Genomic DNA, 17,770 nt, shown 5'->3' with positions numbered 1-17,770 from the left:
GAGCTTTAAGTTATTGAATGTCTGCGTGTGGTTGTATTATATACTGTGTGTGTGTGCGTACCTGAATATGGGGACAGTATATGGGAAAACGGAAGTCTTCCTCGCGTATGTCCCCGTAAACCATATATGCCAGTTATTCCGTCTGTTTGATGGTCCTCCGCTGGCATCGCCAGTCAGTGACGTTGCAGTCACAGATTGGTTGCAAATACCGCCGTTCGCCCTAGATCCTACAACGTCGTCGTCACGTGACCTTTCTAAAAAAGACGAAGGAAAAGAGAGATGGCTGCTAATGTATTAGCTACTCTTGCTACTGCTTTTGGAAATTGAAGCAAAGGTAAATGTTATAAATTACATTTATTTGTGTCAAAATCAATTGAAAAGGTGTTGGTAAAACCACCATAAGCTAGTTAATGTTAGTAGGATAGCAAGGTATATGCACCTTACATTTAATAACAGTCAGGTACAACTATCTTACCAAGCTGGTTTGATATAAACACAATTAGATAATACCTTTTACAGTAGTGCAACAGCCAATTTAACCAGATAGCTAGATGTGCTGTTATCTTTATTGTTATAGTTTCAAGTCAACACAAATTTCTGCTCATATCCACGTGAGCTATGGTCTCTGTTGCTTTATCACTTCAAAAATGTCGGAAAGGTGTGAAAAATATTAATCATTATTTCCCACAGCCCAAGATGAGTCCTCCAATGCCTTCATTTGTCCCCACCAACAGTCCACAACTCAAATATAATCACTTTACTATCATTAAAAAACAGTATTCACATTTGAGATGCTGGAACCAGAGAATTTGGACAATTGCTTTTAGAGAATGACTCTAAATGAATTGATTATCAAAATAGTTGGTGATTAATTTCATAGTTGACAACTAATCAATGAATCGATTAGTTGTTTTAGCTCTAGATGTAATGTTTTGAAATATGTTTACATTGTTGTCAGCCATGGAAGATCAGCAAGTTAATACAGGACATCAATAAAACTCAGCTACAACTCTATTGTCTGTAGTATGCTCACCAATCTTATATATATATTAATTTAGTATCTTTGGAAAATTTTCCAGCTGTCATGGAAAATGAGAGAAGACAACTGACCCCTGAGCAAGATGCCTTGGAGCACATAGTTGCTTGTAGAGATAAACCTTTCCTGGAAGGAAGGTTTATAGACCTCTTTAAAGGTAGGTATTGCATCTCCCATAGCAGGCAGATCTCTGTATTGACATTACAGGGATCTTAGGCTGCAGGGTCCCTGACACTGTATCACAGTGATGTGTTATGGTGTTAGAAGAATGACTCATGAAACAAAATATCATCAATGTTTGGGTTAGAGGAGAAGTTGGAGTGAATTAAGTGTCTTTCAGGTATTATGTATGAAACTTAACAGTATTATAGATTTACTAGAAGATTATTGTCCACCTATGCCCATATACACCCTCTTATAATTGTTAAAGGGGAACTCCACTGATTTTACAGTTTTTAGGGAGTACCACTGCATATGTGAAAAAAGGTATATAAAGCCTTTTGTGGCTCAGAGTGAGCTTCATGTGGAGTTAAAAATAATTGAAGTTAACTGAACTCTGAAGCCTGCTCCTCAAATCTGCTTTTGGCTAGTGGCTCAAGGCTACATTAGCTGCTACTATCATAACATAACACGCTTCACATAAGTTAAGTTGCACTGTGGGTAATGTAGGTACCAGGTTTTGACAAGAAAGAATGGAATAAAAAAGACGATATCTGTGGTGATTTTGATCCTTTTTAAAAAAAAAACAACAACTGTCCATCGTGAGTAATGTTTTTGGAGTGCAATGCTAAATCAGTGGAGTACTCTTTGTAACAGCCAGGTATATTCATGTTCTTTGTGAGTTAAGACATGTTGGAAAAATGTACAGCATCACAGTTTAGAGTTAGATAAGGCTGACTGAGGCCAAATGTAATAAAATAATGATAAATAATTTCTGGAACACTTGGATCATAAATGACTGTGTAGTGTGTCACAGTAATTAGCATTTAATAACTGACATTGAGGGTCACAGAGAGACAGAAAAATATTTTTTTACACACTATTTATTTGCATTTAGTAAGCAGGCAGTATACAGTATAAAGGCAGAATACTAAATGCGAAGTAATTCAACCATCATGGTCACATCATGACTCCAGTAACTGTCTCAGATTAAACAACAAAGGACAGGAGTTGTATGATAGTGGGCAGTGGAATGGTTGACCAGGATTAACCTGCTGGACTAATTTTTAATTAAAATTTTTTTAGGGAGAGGTGTGTTCACCTGGGAAACCATCGAACCATCCACCTTTGTTGTTGAATATCGGGGAAACATCTTTTCTCACAAAGGAAGGCCTCAGAAGAAATATGGTGATTCGCTGAACAATTACTTGTTTGAGTTTTCATGGATCGGAACACACTGGTGGTAAGTTATCTAGCTTGTTTTTCACCTTATCATAAAGGGGCCTTGTTGTTAGATAACCTACAGTTTATTAATATGTTCTATAAGAAAACAATGTAATCAAATGCAGTCATTTTAAGGATGGTTGACATTTTATTAACAGTATTTTGCTTGCAGCATTGATGCTTCAACAGAGGACGGGACCCTTGGAAGACTGGTGAATGATGATCACATAAGTCCCAACTGTGAAATTAAGAAAATTGTTTATGAAGGAAAGCCACACTTGTGCCTATTTGCAGTGAAAACAATATCTGCAGGTGAGGAGATAACTTACAACTATGGAGACTCCTCTTATCCATGGCGCTCAAGGGTAAGTTAATATTATAAATGGAACCTCACATTTGATTTTGTATCAGAATTAAATGACTCTTTTTTTTAATTAAATCAAGTTTTTGACTTGGATAAAATTCTCTATCATGTTATATTGTAATATTGATATTTATAATTCAGTTAAGTTTCTGAAAAAAAGCTATTAGAACAACTGTTAATAGACAAAATAAACAGGAATAAATATGTTAAATAAAAATAAATAAAGGTACATCAATACACTGATGTGAAATTAAATAAAAAATTTAATATAGCCATTAAGTATTTCTGCTCATTGATTTGCAACATTGCCCACAATAGTCTAATACACAGAGATGCTAAAGTGATAGATACCACAGTAGACAAATGTGTATTGTCTGACAGTATATATTGTCTTGTCACCTAACCCACAAAATCAACATATGCACAATACAGCCCTTTAAAGAAAATCCTAACACATATTTTGCTAAACCAGAGTATATTTTAATTAATGCAGTACACAAAGTGATTCAGGAAAAGTGTTATGTTTAGGGCTGCAACTAACAATTACTTTCATTATTGATTAATCTATGTAGTTTTTTGTGATTAATCTGTTAATCATTTAGTATATAAAATGTCAGAAAACAGTAAAAAAAAAAAAATGTTGTGCACAAGTTTCCTGAGTCCAAGATGATGTCTTCAAATTGCTTGTTTAGTCTGACCAACCGTCCAAAACCCAGATATTCATCTGACAGTGATTTACACTGATATAAACAGAGAAAAGCAGATCCTCACATTTGAGAAGCTAAAACCAGCAATAAAGAAATTATTTAACCATCTAAGTTGTTGTCCATTAAATTTTTTATTGACTAATTTATTTTTTTTATTATGTTTTATATTTTTTCATGTCTTTTCCATCTCTGTTGATATTTACAGGAATCATATGATGAATTAAGTTCTTTCAACATGGACTTATATGCTTCTCCATCAACACCAAAGAATGAAACGGTATTTAAAAGACTACATTTAACACTTTCACCTCCTGTAAACTTTGTTTTTTTGTTGCCACTACAGCAAATACACTTGTACTGCAATAATAGAAATGTATACACATTGCTCCCAGCCTACCTCAGCTCAGTGAAAAAAATTAGACCAGGACAAGATGAGACAGAGGAGATTAAGAAAAAAATTCAAGAATATCAATGGTTATTATACAATTTTTTCCCCAAATTTTTAATGGCATACTGGCAAAGTAGTAGATATTAGGTTTTTCTGTTAGTGTTCATTATTATTATTATGAGCTCTATACAATTTCTTAATCATATTTTCCAGTTTCAGGACTCAGAAGCTTCCAGTTTTGACGAATCCTACTTTGATGATGATGACGAATGTGTCAGTGGGCCAAGTCATGACAATGACAGTTTCACCAACATCACCAGTCATCTGGATTTCAGGGACAACTCACCTTTTACAGAGTCAGATTCCTTTAAAGACTTGACTGCTTCATGCAGCTGGCAGGAGGACGAGGTTGCTTTCAGCTCTGATGAACTCAGCTGGGATGGAGATGATGGACCTAGTGAGGCTACACGAAACCCCAAATTCTCTACTCGCAACAGCAAAAATTATTGTTATGTTTGTGGGAAAGGTGTGATTAAGAGTGCTCGACACCTTTTAACACATGCTGATGAAGAGCCTGAAATCGCTGAAGCTTTTGCATTACCCAAAAACTCCAAGGAACGAAAGAAGTTGCTTGATGATTTGCGGAACAAAGGAAACTACAAACATAATCAAGACGTGTTGAGGAATAACAGTGGAGAGCTGAAACTGCGAAGACGTCCGACATCTGTGTTAATCAATGCTAAAACATGCATGCACTGTCTATATTGTAAAGGCATGTTTCAGCGTAAGGAGCTGTGGAGGCATGTGGCCAGATGTCCTTCTAAGACAACAAACTCTGCGACAGGTGGCAAGACTAGAGTCTTAAGTGAGATTGCTCTTGCAGAGTCACCATTCTCCGAAAAACTTACATCTGATGTGTGGGAGATGCTTTTGACTATGAAACCAGATGAGGTTGCATTGGCAGTTCAAAATGATTATCTCTTATTACAGCTGGCTCAGTATCTGTCCGAGAAGTATGTATATAATCCAAATAAACATGATTATATCAGACAGAAGCTGAGAGAAATGGGAAGACTCTTGCTAGCTCTGAGAGAAAAGTCAATATTTACCATTGAAGACGCTGTCAAACCTGAAAACTTCTACCAAGTTGCTGAGGCTGTCAAAGACATTGCTGGTTTCGATGAAAAGATGCAGTGCTATAAAATACCAGGTCTTGCTTCAAAAATAGGGCATTCACTCAAAGCAATCGGCACCATTGTCCTTGCTGAAGCTTATGGCGATGAGCAGATGATGCAGGACACAAAGAAATTCATGAAATTGTGTGCAAAACAATGGACAGAGCTTTTCTCTCAAACAGCCCACGCTTCACAGAGCGGACAAAGAGTAAACAACCCATCTACCATACCATTCACACATGATGTGCAGCTTTTCTACAAGTACCTAGAAACAGCATCAGCTACTGCCATTGAAAGCCTGAAGATGTATGAAAGCCCACAGGTCTACAATGCTCTTTGCAGAGTGACACTTGCACAGGCATCTGTCTTAAACAAATGTGCACCCGAGGTTTCAAAAATGACACTAAAGACATTTCAGGAAAGGGACGACACTACCCAAGTGTTGTCTAAGAACTTCATCAGAATAAATCTTCTGGGCAAGAGTGGCCAAAACATTGCTGTCTTGTTGACCTCTGAACTTGTCAGTGCAATAACGTTGCTTGTGAACAAGAGAGATGCATGTGGGGTGCACAGAGACAATCCCTTCTTATTTGCAAGACCTAACTCCTCTGTTACAAGCCACTACCACGGAAGGAACTGCATCAGGGCTTTTTCAAGTCTGTGTCGTGCAAAGAACCCAGAGCATCTCAGGTCGATGCAACTTTACAAGCACATTGCAAGAGTGTTCCAGATTCTCAATCTTGAGAATGATGAGCTGGATCACCTCGCTAAATTGCTGGGCCATGACATCCGGGCTGACAGGGATTATTATCGGCTGCCAGAGGCAGCTGTTGAACTTGCAAAAATCGCAAAGCTACTTCTGGCAATGGAAAAGGGGTCTCTTGAAAGATTCAAAGGAAACTCTCTTGAGGAAATTGAGATTGAGGGTATGTTTCCAGTGTAATATAACCTGCCAGTGCTTGTTTGGAAGAGACAAATCACTTTTTAAGCTACATTTGTATATAAACTGTATCTTGCTTTTTATTCAAGATGAATTGGAGTCGGATGTGGAGCAGGGCATCCCTGATAACGCCGATGCTGAGGAGGACAATGAAGAATCAGATTGCTTTCCTCAGCAGAGTGGTACGTGATGAAGATAACCACATCCACTGACTCCTGATCTGTAATATTTATTCTTTCGGGACTCTTCTTCTCTGCTTAGGTTGCCACAGTCACTGAAGTTGATAATGCATATTGCTATCCTCATTGAGATTTCACTGCATGAAAGGCAGATAGTAAAAGAATAAACAGAAAAACAGAATAATTTCAAAGGTGATGCACTATAACTGAATTGAAATGGATTAAATGGAATTTAAAAGAATGGTGATGAGGCAACCAAAATGCCATGCCGGTGACCTGGGGCTGAGGCAAAATACAATTCATATATTATAGCACAGAAAAAAGTAATGATGTAATATTATGGTGTATAGGATGTGCAAATGTAGATAAGGTATGAATAATTGCCATTGGACTTTTCATGATTGCTTACAACTGCATAATCAGTAGTTCTGTGTCTATGTTTGTAATCACTATTCAGTTGTTTAACAGTTATAAAAATGTCTTTGGGTGAAATATTGTTACATGTGTAGAATTTAAAATGTGATATCTCAACTTTAAAGGTTTTTATTTTTGGATCAAACCATGTCCAGAATGTTATAGAAAACTGTTTTTTTAAACTCACCAGAAGTGACAGAACTGCTCGGGCAGTGGTGAGTTGTAAAATAAAGACACCACAGAAGAAAGGTGTTATTGTCACACAAGTGGACTAAGTGAAGTTTGCTAATGCTATTTAATATTTTGGAATATTTTCCAGATGTTGTGGCACAACAGGGGATTCAACTGACTCCTGAGCAAGACGCCCTGGAGCACATAAAGGCTTGCAGAGACAAACCGTCCCTAGAGGAAAGGTTTATTGACCCATCTAAAGGTAGGTGATGCATCTCCCATAGCAGTCCATTCATTCAAGTTCCAGGTAGTCATTTACAACTGGCAGGAGTAGTCAGTTTTAATCATTTTTTTGTGGTATGAGAAGCTACGATGTACACTGATGTCATTTACACTGTCATTTTAAACATATGCATCACTCCAGGCTCTAAGTGCAGTTGATACTCTAACTCTTTTTTCTGACCTGCTTATCTGCAAAAGCACATCTTAGAAAACAAAACCTTGCGTCGCTGTGGTAGCCTAAAGATGCATGCCACATAACCACAACGTGTGTGGTTCAATTCCGGTAGCGGACCTTTGTTGCATGTCAACTCCCCGGCTCTCTCTCCCCATCGCTTCCTGTCTACTCTCTCTCCAATGCACCCCCACCCCTAAAAAACCAAATACAAAACCACACACTTAAAGTTTTCTTAAAAACACTGTCAGGTTGTGACCATATTAGCAAGAACACAGAAGACACCTTGAAAATCCTTCTATGTACACCACCTAACAAATCCAGGCTAACATGATGAAATGATCTTCAGTTTTTTCTTCAAACGCAGGTGAAGGACTAATTTGTTGATTTTGAATGGAGTAGTCTTGAATAGCTCTCTCTTATCTTGGAATTAAAACTACATGAGTAGAGTCAAAACCTTGATCAGCACTCAAAAAGTAATTGTCTGGTTGGGCAGAATGGCTACAAACTTTTTTTTACTAGAGCTTCACAGCTACAGTTGACTTAAAGTTGAGGATCATCACTTACCTACCTCGGCCACATCCTGTAATAAAAGACAGATCTCTCTGTAGGGTAGGCATGTTTTATGATAATTGTTTAATTGCTACATATAACAAGGACTCTGTTTCACCCATAATGCTTTTGTTTTGGGGTGTTTAATGTTTTATTAGAACAAGCTATCAAGGGGACAGTTGTATAATAACTGTTTTTATACCACCTAAACTGTTTTTTCTTTTTTCTTTTGTAGGGAGAGGTGTGTTCACCAGTGAATCCATTGCACCATCCACATTCGTTGTTGAGTATCGGGGGAACATCTTCCCTCACACAGAAACCAGGAAAAAGAAATGTGGTGATACTCTGAACAGTTATTTCTTTGACTTTTCGTGGAACGGAACAAACTGGCGGTGAGTTTACTGATTGTTTTTTAGTTAGTTTTTTGTTTTTGGTAAAAGCAGTTATCTTGTCTCTAAATGATCAATATCAGTTTATGTTATAGGAAAAAATTCACAGAATCCCAGTTGATGTAAAAAAGTGTAAACAAGCATGCATACATAACTCACTTGTTAAATTAAGTTTTTTACCTCATACGCATACTGCATGATTTTCTTATGTGTTCAATTTATTAAAAAAATTAACGATTTATTAAAGATCAAATAGTTCAACATTCATTAACAAGTGTGCATTTGGACAAGTTGCACAGAATGGGAAAAGATGTAAAACATTTAAAAAATATTTTATTCACTGATAAGATTGAGTTGTTTCACAGAATGACAAAATCTGTTGCTACCATCAGTCAATGCGATAAAAAGCAGCAATTTTAAGAGTATTTTTCTTGCAGCATTGATGCTTCTAAAGAGGACGGGACCCTTGGAAGACTTGTGAATGAAGATCACATAAGTCCCAATTGTGAAATGAAGAAAATTGTCTGTGAAGGAAAACCACATGTGTGCCTATTTGCAGTGAAGAAAATATCTGCAGGCGAGGAGATAACTTACAACTATGGGGACTCCTCTCATCCATGGCGCTCAAGGGTATGTTTATGTCAGATTATATGCCTTGCTTTTGAATTTGGCTTTAAATATTTTTATTATTTATTTATTTGCCCAGTAAAACAAAGCAGCAGAAACAATAACAACAAAAGAGAAGAAGCAAATTGTGCAGGTGAGATTTATAAAAACCCGTAGAGGCTTATAGAGGGAATGTCACCTCAGTATGCATTATAAACAAATACAAAAGTCATGTAATCCACAAAAATAAGCAGTAAAGTAGCCAGCATAAATCAAGCAAAGACGTAAAATAAATATAATAATGTAATGAGTGTGTGTATACAAATGTGTGTGCACGCGTACACACTTGTAAATATATCCCTTATTTTTGACAGAAATAGGTTGTTTGTTTTTATTACCTCCTCAGCAACTCAAGTACATCTGTTGACATTAGTTGCAGACATGTCAACAAATGTTTTTACTGTTCTTTGCTCCTCTGTATATAAATGGGTGGACAAAATGTAAGAAAATCTTCTCAATATAATTCAGTCCAATACAACACCTCAAAAATTACCAAAATCTATCTGACATATAACAGATACTGAACATTATAAGCTTTGCAAAGGTAGGATTTATAACAGAGAAGTTGTACTGGATTGAATTACATTGTATAAGTGTACCTAATTAACTGTTAAAGCCTTTGGAAATTTGGCTTGAAATAGTAAAAATGCATATATGATATCAACGGAAAATCTGAGTGAAAATAAACGTTCACAACTCTAAGAAAACCTAGTTCAGCGCAGTTTGCTGATTAGACCATTTAAGTCTATGTAGGCGTGGTAGATCATGTTTGGATTGGCATCCGTACCGGCCACTGGGGGTTAGCTAACGACTGGGTCTTCATGGAGTAGAGCCGCGCTTCCTACTCACTGAGCCTTACCTCCAACATGGTAAACATACTGCATTTATTACATGTACCATTATTACGAAATGAGGCAGAGCAATAGCTGAACATAAGACTGACCGGGCAAGAGAGAGCAGGAGAGTAGGAGGGAGGGAGGGAAGCCATCGCTAGCAGCTAAGCTAAAGTAACTAGCAGATCTGAAAAGCGTGATAACAACTGTTTTAATAGCGAGAAACTCACTAAAAGAAGGAGAAAGCTGAGAGTGCTTGAGCAGAACTAATGTACTTTTAAATGTACAACAAGTAATTAGTCGCAGTAATGAAGAATATAGAAAAATTGACAGGGTAGAGATGCAGGAACGCTGTCAAGAAACACAGAAACCGGAAATAAGACTTTACGCTTACGCCAGCACGTCACGTCGTGTTCCATTGGTTCGTGGAATTCTTCTTCTTCTTTGCATTTATTGGCGGATTGCAATACCAAGTTATAGGCGCATACCGCCACCTACCGCACCAGAGTATGTAGAACGGGATCCAGTTTACAATAGCCTACTCAAACAAACAAACAAAAAACAAAACTATACTATATTCTGTTAAAAAGGCCAGTGCTTACTAAGAATTCTACTACCCCTCTCTGAATTTCCCTCACCTTATCACCACTAGTTCCTACTATCCCCTCCAAATCCCATCCCCAGTTTGGCCTCTCTCACCCTTTGTTGTAACTCTCTCTTCATTATATTTGACACAGTGCATTAATAGGTGTTCAACATTTTCAGTTATATTACAATGTGCACTTCACTTTTCCTAATAGAAATAGTGTCTTATTTAAACCAGTGTGATCGAATCTCAGTAGGATAGCACCACCTCCTCTCTTCTATTTCTTCTTTTATCACTCAAACTGTTTTTGTATCCTATAGTGTGTTTCACCTTTACTGTCCTCATCTCACTTTTTCTGCCAAAGTTCTAATAATTAATTTCTTTTTAATTAGTGCTTTCCCTTCTCCTTTTCCAAACAGAACGTCCATTATGTCTCATATTTAGTGCTCTTTTTGTCATCCTATCTGCAAATTCATTACCTTTTAATCCCATATGTGCAGGAACCCAACAAAATTCTACCACTATTCCCATTCTCTGAAATTTTAAATTAACTTTAAATAAACATCGCAAAATTTCAAACAATAAATCTTTCCTGATTGATTTCAAGCTTTGTAAGCTCATAAGAACTGCAGCAGAGTCAATACACAGTACACTACTCTGTCAGGTCTTGCTTCTGCTACCCACTGCAGACCAATAATCACCGCCATCGTCTCAGCTACATAAACTGATAACTTTTCTGTAAATCTATTTGCTAAATGAATAGGTTTGCAGAATTAATTGAGTAATTTCCGTAATAAACGCCCGAGCATAACCACCCAATGTCAGGAAAGTTTACAAAAATTTAAATAACGATATTTCGAATTTGGATTGAAACAAATTTCTAATGCATTTTAGATGCTTACTATTATGTACATAAGACCCTAAATTACATAGTTAGAAGGCTATTGTGGATTTGGGTTTCCAGTGGTGTAAAAAACGTGTACATTTTCAGCCTAAAGGATATTTATGCACATTCTTGCCGTCACAGGGCATATTAATTCAAGTTAATGCAAGACAACACACAGGACTCTGTGAAGGACATATGTTATGTTTGCTGATTTCTTCATGACTTCTTAATCTTCTTCATATTTACAGGAATCCGGTGAAGGACTGAGTAGGTCACAAACAGACCGAAATGCTGCTGCGTCTTCACAAGGGCATGAAAGGGTATGTGTTGAATGGATTTTTCTGTATTAAGCTGTAGTTAGATGTTGCATTGGTGGGTTTAGCTGTTATACACTGACTGCAAACCTTAACATGTCAGTTTGACAATTATTTAAATCAATGCAAGTTACAAAATTCATATCTTAAAAGTGCTTCTATAGTTCATAAAATTGCTTATTTAGCAAGACAAAACCCAAATTTATTTTGAGTACATTTCTAGATATGAAATTTAGTGAAGAAGCAAATATTCTCCTCTAAGTTCACACTCAAACCAGTTTCCCAGCGCAGCAGCAGAGAAACAGCATTGGTTAAGTCTGTAACAGACCAGAGCTAAAAAACTAGTAACTATTTGACTTACACCAGTCAGGTAGTCAGAAAGTGGGCTCCAATGGGATGCCCATGATGCCATGTTTCATGCTGGGCTTGCTTCTGTTTTTTGAGTCTCTCAGTCCTCTAGTGATCAAACATTGCTTTAATACATTAACTGAAGTGTTAATGTGTCTCTGGCTACAGCAGCATCAATACAGCTGTAGTAGTAGCACATGTACATTAATTGATGAAGCCTAATGTCAGTGGGACAGAGAAGTCAGAGAAAGAGACGAGAGCAAGCTAAAGAGTGAAGTCTGAAACAGTGAACATGGAATACAGCTCCCACATTGGGTATGTTAAAAAGTTTAAAATGTGAGCAGTTAATATTTTATGGTATTTTGTGAAAGTACATGATTAGCATGGTTTTGTGTGTGGTTACTTGCTCCAGGTTGAGGACTCAGCAGCCTGCGGCTCTGCAGAATCCTGCAGTGATGGAAGTTTTATCAGCAACACCAACCAGATGAACAATCCAGATTTCACTGAGTCTGATTGTTATAAAGAGCAGAGCATTGTGCAACAACCCACAGATGCTTCATGCGTCCAGCAGGAGGACAAGGGTGATGACAGCCCTGATGGGTCAGACTCTGATGACGACTCCACACACAGTGACGCTTCATCACAGTTCGAAGACCCTTACTGTTCCAGTAACAGAAATTTCTGTTACGTTTGTGGGGAATCTAAGACCAAAATTGCTCGTCACCTTTACACCCACAGAGATGAAGAGGCTGATATTGCTGCAGTGTTTGCATTACCTCGAAACTCCAAGGAACGGAAAAGACTACTGTATGAGTTACGAAACAGAGGAAATTACAAACATAATCAGGAGGTTCTGCAGAGTCACTCTGGACAACTGAAAGTGAGAAGGAAAGCGAGCATGTTCAACACTGATAAAAAAGTGTTTGCAGTCTGTCTCTATTGTAAAGGCACGTATGTTCGTAAGGTAATGTGGCGGCATTTGCAAAAGTGTCCTTCAAAGAAATGTATGAAATCTCCATTAGGGGTCAGGGCTAAAATCTCAACTATGGTAGCTGTTGCGGAGTCAACAGACTCCCAAGAACTTTCATCAGATTTGAGCAGCATCCTTAATAAACTGAAGAAAGATGATATTGCATCTGTAGTTCAGAGTGATTTCCACATATTGCAGATTGCACAGTATTTGCTCCGCAATACTGAAAGTAAAGCAAAAAATTATACATACATCCAACAGAGGGTGAGGGAGTTGGGAAGACTCCTGTTAACATTGAAAACAAAGTCAATATTTAGCTTTGAAGAAGCTATCAAACCCCAAAACTTCAGCAAACTTCTTGAAGCTGTCAGAGAGGTCACAGGTTTCAATGAGGAGATGAACTCCTTCGAGAGACCAACTGTCTTCCAGAAATTGGGAGTTTCACTGAAGAATATCGGTGACCTTAATCTCGCTAGGGCTTTAAAAGAAGATGCAGATAAACAGACAATACATGAAGCGGAGGCATTTGTAAAATTGTGTGCCGAAGAATGGGTATCCACATCCCCATCTAAACCAAAAATCAACAGCCCATCAACTGTACCGTTCATACAGGATGTTCAGCTCTTCTACCAGTGCATGGAAAAGACAGCATCTTCTGGAGTTGGAAGCCTGACGATGTATGAAAGCCCACAGGTCTATAATGCACTTCTCAGAGTCACGGTTGCACAAGTGTCAGTCTTAAACAAAAATGCGTTAGAAGTTTCAAAAGTAACACTCAAGTCATTCAAGAAATGGGACGAGACTGAGCCTCATGACAATGCTGCTGTTTGCCAGTCACAGCTTGAGCAAATTCTGACCAAGGGCTCCATGAAGATCAATGTTACGAGCAATGGTGGCAAAAAAGTAGCTGTTATGCTTACCCCTGAACTGCTCAGTGCAATAAAACTGCTTGTGAGCAAGAGAGAATCATGTGGTGTACATGAAAATAATCCCTTCTTATTTGGGAGACCTGTCGCCACTTATATGAGCTTCTACCAGGGACACCAGTGCGTCAGGACTTTTACAGATCGGTGTAAGGCAAAGAAACCCGAGCACCTCAGGTCTGCGTATTTTCGTAAGTACATTACGAGAGTGTTCCAGATTCTCAGCCTCACAAATGACGAACTCGATCAGCTAGCCAAACTGTTGGGCTGTGATATTCGGACGGACAAGGACTACTATCAGTCACCAGAGGCAGCTGTTGACATTGCAAAAATTTCAGTGTTGCTGTCGGCAACGGAGAATGGATCTCTTGAGAAATTCCAAGGAAAATCTCTTGAGGAAATTGAGATTCCAGGTATGTGTCCCATTAAATCCTTACAGAATATCTAACCTGCCAAGACAACAGTGTGTTTTTTAGTCAATAAGGGGCTTAACATCAGTAAAATCAAAATTAGTTATTTAAGTTTTCTGTTTTAGCTGAGGGTGATATCAGTTTTGCAGAAGAAATAACATTAGTGCCTTGATATTGATTACGCCCAACCCTATTAGCATGACACATGTATACATATCTTGCTTTCCTTTGAAGATAAATTGGAGCCGGAAGTGGAGCAGGACAACCCTAAAAACAGTGATGCTGAGGACGACAATGAAGAATCAGAAAGTTCTCTTCAGCTGAGCGGTATGTCGTAGACATGAACTCTCCATTTAACCACTGATCTGTATTATACATTGTTTCAAAATAGTTTTCCCCAACAGAGATTTCCAAGGGCATCGAAGCTGAAAATTCACATTACTACACTCTACATTTGTTTTACTGACAAAAGATTATCCACCAATAAATCCAAAATAAGACAGAAAAATTTAAAACATTTAAAGATGGTGTTACATTTAAAGGTATTTTGTGCACTAATGAGGATTAAATTCAATAGATTTTCTCATCTCTACCTAATTTTGGTCTCTTTTTACAAAATTGATATTAGAAATTTCAGTGCTACTGCACATAACAAAGTGGAGGATTAGTTTAAAAGTCCACATCAAAACAATGATGCTTGAGATAATATATGTACTCTCTGGCTATCAGTCTCAAGCTATAAATTATAAGTCTTGTTTTCCTTAAATAAAACAAGGTAACTTGTATCTGTGTCAGTGAATCTTACAGTTTATGAAGGTGGAGGAAAAAACATTTCAGTCAATCGATAGAGATGAGGAGCGTTTACAGTAATATGGTAGAAGATGAAAGAAGAATGAAAATGTAGCTGTAATTGATCTACAAAATAAAAGATCACTTTTTACTCCTTTACTGTCCGTCATTTAAGCTTTTCAGTGAATGCATCACTTTGCATCACGTACAAAATGCAACAGAAATTGCTCAGGACGAGGCCACTATCTCTAAAGGTAATGCAAAGGCAGGTGATAGATTTAGCTATTTCTACTCTTAGCATTACTGAGACCTGCTCCTTTTTAAAACTACATTACACATAAGAGAGATTGCTGAAAGGTGCTCTCAAGCCATTTAATGAGAAGTCATGTTATATCAGTTGTGTGGTGACCATGGAGCTAGTTTCACTTTTTTATGTTTCCATTTCACTAAAGTTGTAACATCAGCAGAATTCTTAGTGAAGGACAGTAAGAAGCAAATTAATCCATTATATTACATTACATTTGTTTTTTTTCTTTTATCAGATGTGTGAGTGCTCAAATACAGTATACATGTAAACAAGATATGCTGATTCTTTACTCAAATTACTTAAAGTGCGAGTTTGATTCAACAAAAGATGTGACCTTTATTAACTAACAAGGAGTTTGGTGACTTGGTCTAAGAGATTTGATCACATAATGTCAAAATCTATATTATTTATAAGATCTATGAATTTGTACTTCACCAGCAGAATGGAAATAAAACCCATAAATAAAAAGTAAATAGTGAACAACAAAAATAACTTCTGCCTTTATCTCTTCCAGCTCGTTCCTCTTCAAAACGGTCCTTTTCAGCTCCTAAAACCCCCCCCAGCAGAGCTTGCAGAGTTTCTTCTTCAAAGAAACGTGGCCCACGCAAGAGCACTAAGCGTGAAAAGGTGTCTTCTGGGCTGAATAAAGAAAAAAGTGACGAGGTGAACGCAGAGAAGGATGACAGGTCAGAGGAAATGTCTCCGAGCTGTGCTGTCAACACACGTGAGGAAACACCGTCTCGTAGCAATGACAAGGCATCAAACGTTTGTTTTAGTGATGATGATGAAGACATGAATGTGGACTTTGACATGGACATAGACACTGATGAGGACACTGTCAGAAATGTGGACAATGATGGAGATGGTGACACAAACAGCCCAGCAGCAACTCCTGTGAGAACAGATGTTAAAGTTACGAGAAAGAGGGACAAACACAGCAGTGATAATAAGAAGAAAGGCAACAAACACACCCCTGACATTTACCTGGAAGACACCATGGACACTGATACATTGAACAATAAGGAGAAAGAAGATCAAAAGAAAGGAGGGGAAGAAAATAACTGGATGGATGTAGATCGCAGGGATTCTTCTGCCATTTTAAATACAGGTAAAATAATCTTCAGTTAGAATACAATCATTGCTGTGCTTCTCAATTGTATTGTGTTCTCATGAAATGATTTGTATGAGACATATAAATAGGATTTATCTTAGTGCTGGTTATGATTCAATAGATTTATGATTTGAATTAGTTTTTGCCCCTCTTCATGTTATTTTCCTGAACTCCAAACAGGACTAAGAGTTTAATGCCATGCTGTCAGCACTGTGGGGCTGTACGCACAGTGGTGCTTTAAGCTAAATGCTAACATCAGCACACTAACATGCTCACAATGACAATGCTAACATGCTGATGGTTAGCAGGTAATATTTACCAGGTTCGCCATCTTAGTTTTTCCATTTATCTGTTTGCTAACAGTTGCTAATTAGCACTAAATACAAAGTTCGACTGAGGCTGATGGGAATTAGTTTTACAGGTATTTTTTGTTATAAACTAAAGTATTTGACAAATTTATGTTTTGACCTCATGGTGGTGCTTGATTAAAAAGTGAAGGGATCACCAAAGTCAATAGAATTTATCCTCTAGGGACTTTAAATATCTGTAGCAAATGTCACAAGCAATCCATCTAATAGTTGTAAAGATATTTCACTCAAACCCAAAAAATGTCAACCTGCTGGTGGCACTTGAGGTAAAGTCAGCAGATAATCAAATCCAGTTGGATACGTCCTGGATACGACACATTCATGGAAAGCCATCCAACAGTTACTGAGAAATTTTACTTTGACCAAAAATTGCACCAAAGTCTTTAGAATACATCCTCTGGGAACCATTAATGTCTGTATAAAATATCATGCCAATCCATCCAGTAGATGTCGAGCTTTTTCACTGAATAAGTCAAAACTTTGGCCTGGTGATAAAAAGTCAGGGAATCAGTGTCAGGATTCATCCTCTGGAGACCATGAATGTCTGTACTGTCACGGCAATCCAAAGAGTAGTTGTTTAGTTGTTTCAGTCTGGACGGGGGGGTGAATACTTTTTATAGGCACCTTGTGTATCTGTAAAAAGAAATTAGTAGTGAAGGGACCTTTTTGTTTTGTTTTCCATAAAGTGGTATATAAATTTTGGTGTTCTTTGTGGCATTGGAACTGTTTCTCATTTCTCACTTTTTTTTATCAAATTTTCTTACAGGAAAGAAGAAGAAATTATTGGCTGCACTGACCGGGACAAAAGAAGTGAAGATATTAATCCCAAAACTGGACATTGTGAGTCTCCCAATTTCTTGCTGTTTTCTGTCATAACTGAAAAACTGGTTCAAAGTATGAATTAAAACTTTATTTATATTCACGCTTTTGAGAACCACATGACTTTTCTACTGTGTAATGGCTGACGTGACTGTGCTCACTTTTAGCTGTGGATTTATTTTCCTCTGGTTTTTCCAGGTTATTCATACTGTATACAGTCAAAGAATAAAAAATTTTAATTTTCTATTGTAATATAAGGTGTAGTCTTCAAGGTACACATCCTTTGCT

At 37.5% G+C, this 17,770-nt stretch overlaps 1 protein-coding gene across 2 annotated transcripts in view; it reads left to right on the top strand.

The window, feature by feature from the left end:
• The first annotated feature begins 80 nt into the window (after positions 1-80).
• The window catches only part of LOC137198397 (uncharacterized), a 45,368-nt gene continuing 27,678 nt past the window's right edge, over positions 81-17,770 (top strand). The window contains exons 1-15 of one of the 2 annotated variants that reach the window (XM_067612221.1): positions 81-334; positions 1,080-1,193; positions 2,282-2,438; positions 2,592-2,784; positions 3,696-3,767; positions 4,092-5,979; positions 6,083-6,175; positions 6,906-7,019; positions 7,999-8,155; positions 8,590-8,782; positions 11,372-11,443; positions 12,198-14,091; positions 14,323-14,415; positions 15,699-16,292; positions 17,430-17,503. In XM_067612221.1, coding sequence (XP_067468322.1) covers positions 1,085-1,193; positions 2,282-2,438; positions 2,592-2,784; positions 3,696-3,767; positions 4,092-5,979; positions 6,083-6,175; positions 6,906-7,019; positions 7,999-8,155; positions 8,590-8,782; positions 11,372-11,443; positions 12,198-14,091; positions 14,323-14,415; positions 15,699-16,292; positions 17,430-17,503 — 5,703 coding nt within the window. In that variant the 5' untranslated portion in view covers positions 81-334; positions 1,080-1,084. Of the gene's footprint in view, positions 335-1,079; positions 1,194-2,281; positions 2,439-2,591; positions 2,785-3,695; positions 3,768-4,091; positions 5,980-6,082; positions 6,176-6,905; positions 7,020-7,998; positions 8,156-8,589; positions 8,783-9,586; positions 9,688-11,371; positions 11,444-12,197; positions 14,092-14,322; positions 14,416-15,698; positions 16,293-17,429; positions 17,504-17,770 lie in introns of those variants that run through there. The other variant, XM_067612222.1, reaches the window with a different exon arrangement.

This window comes from Thunnus thynnus, chromosome 15 (genome assembly GCF_963924715.1).
Source record: "Thunnus thynnus chromosome 15, fThuThy2.1, whole genome shotgun sequence".
Classification (NCBI taxonomy): Eukaryota; Metazoa; Chordata; class Actinopteri; order Scombriformes; family Scombridae; genus Thunnus; species Thunnus thynnus.
This window is presented reverse-complemented; position numbering and strand designations above follow the sequence as displayed.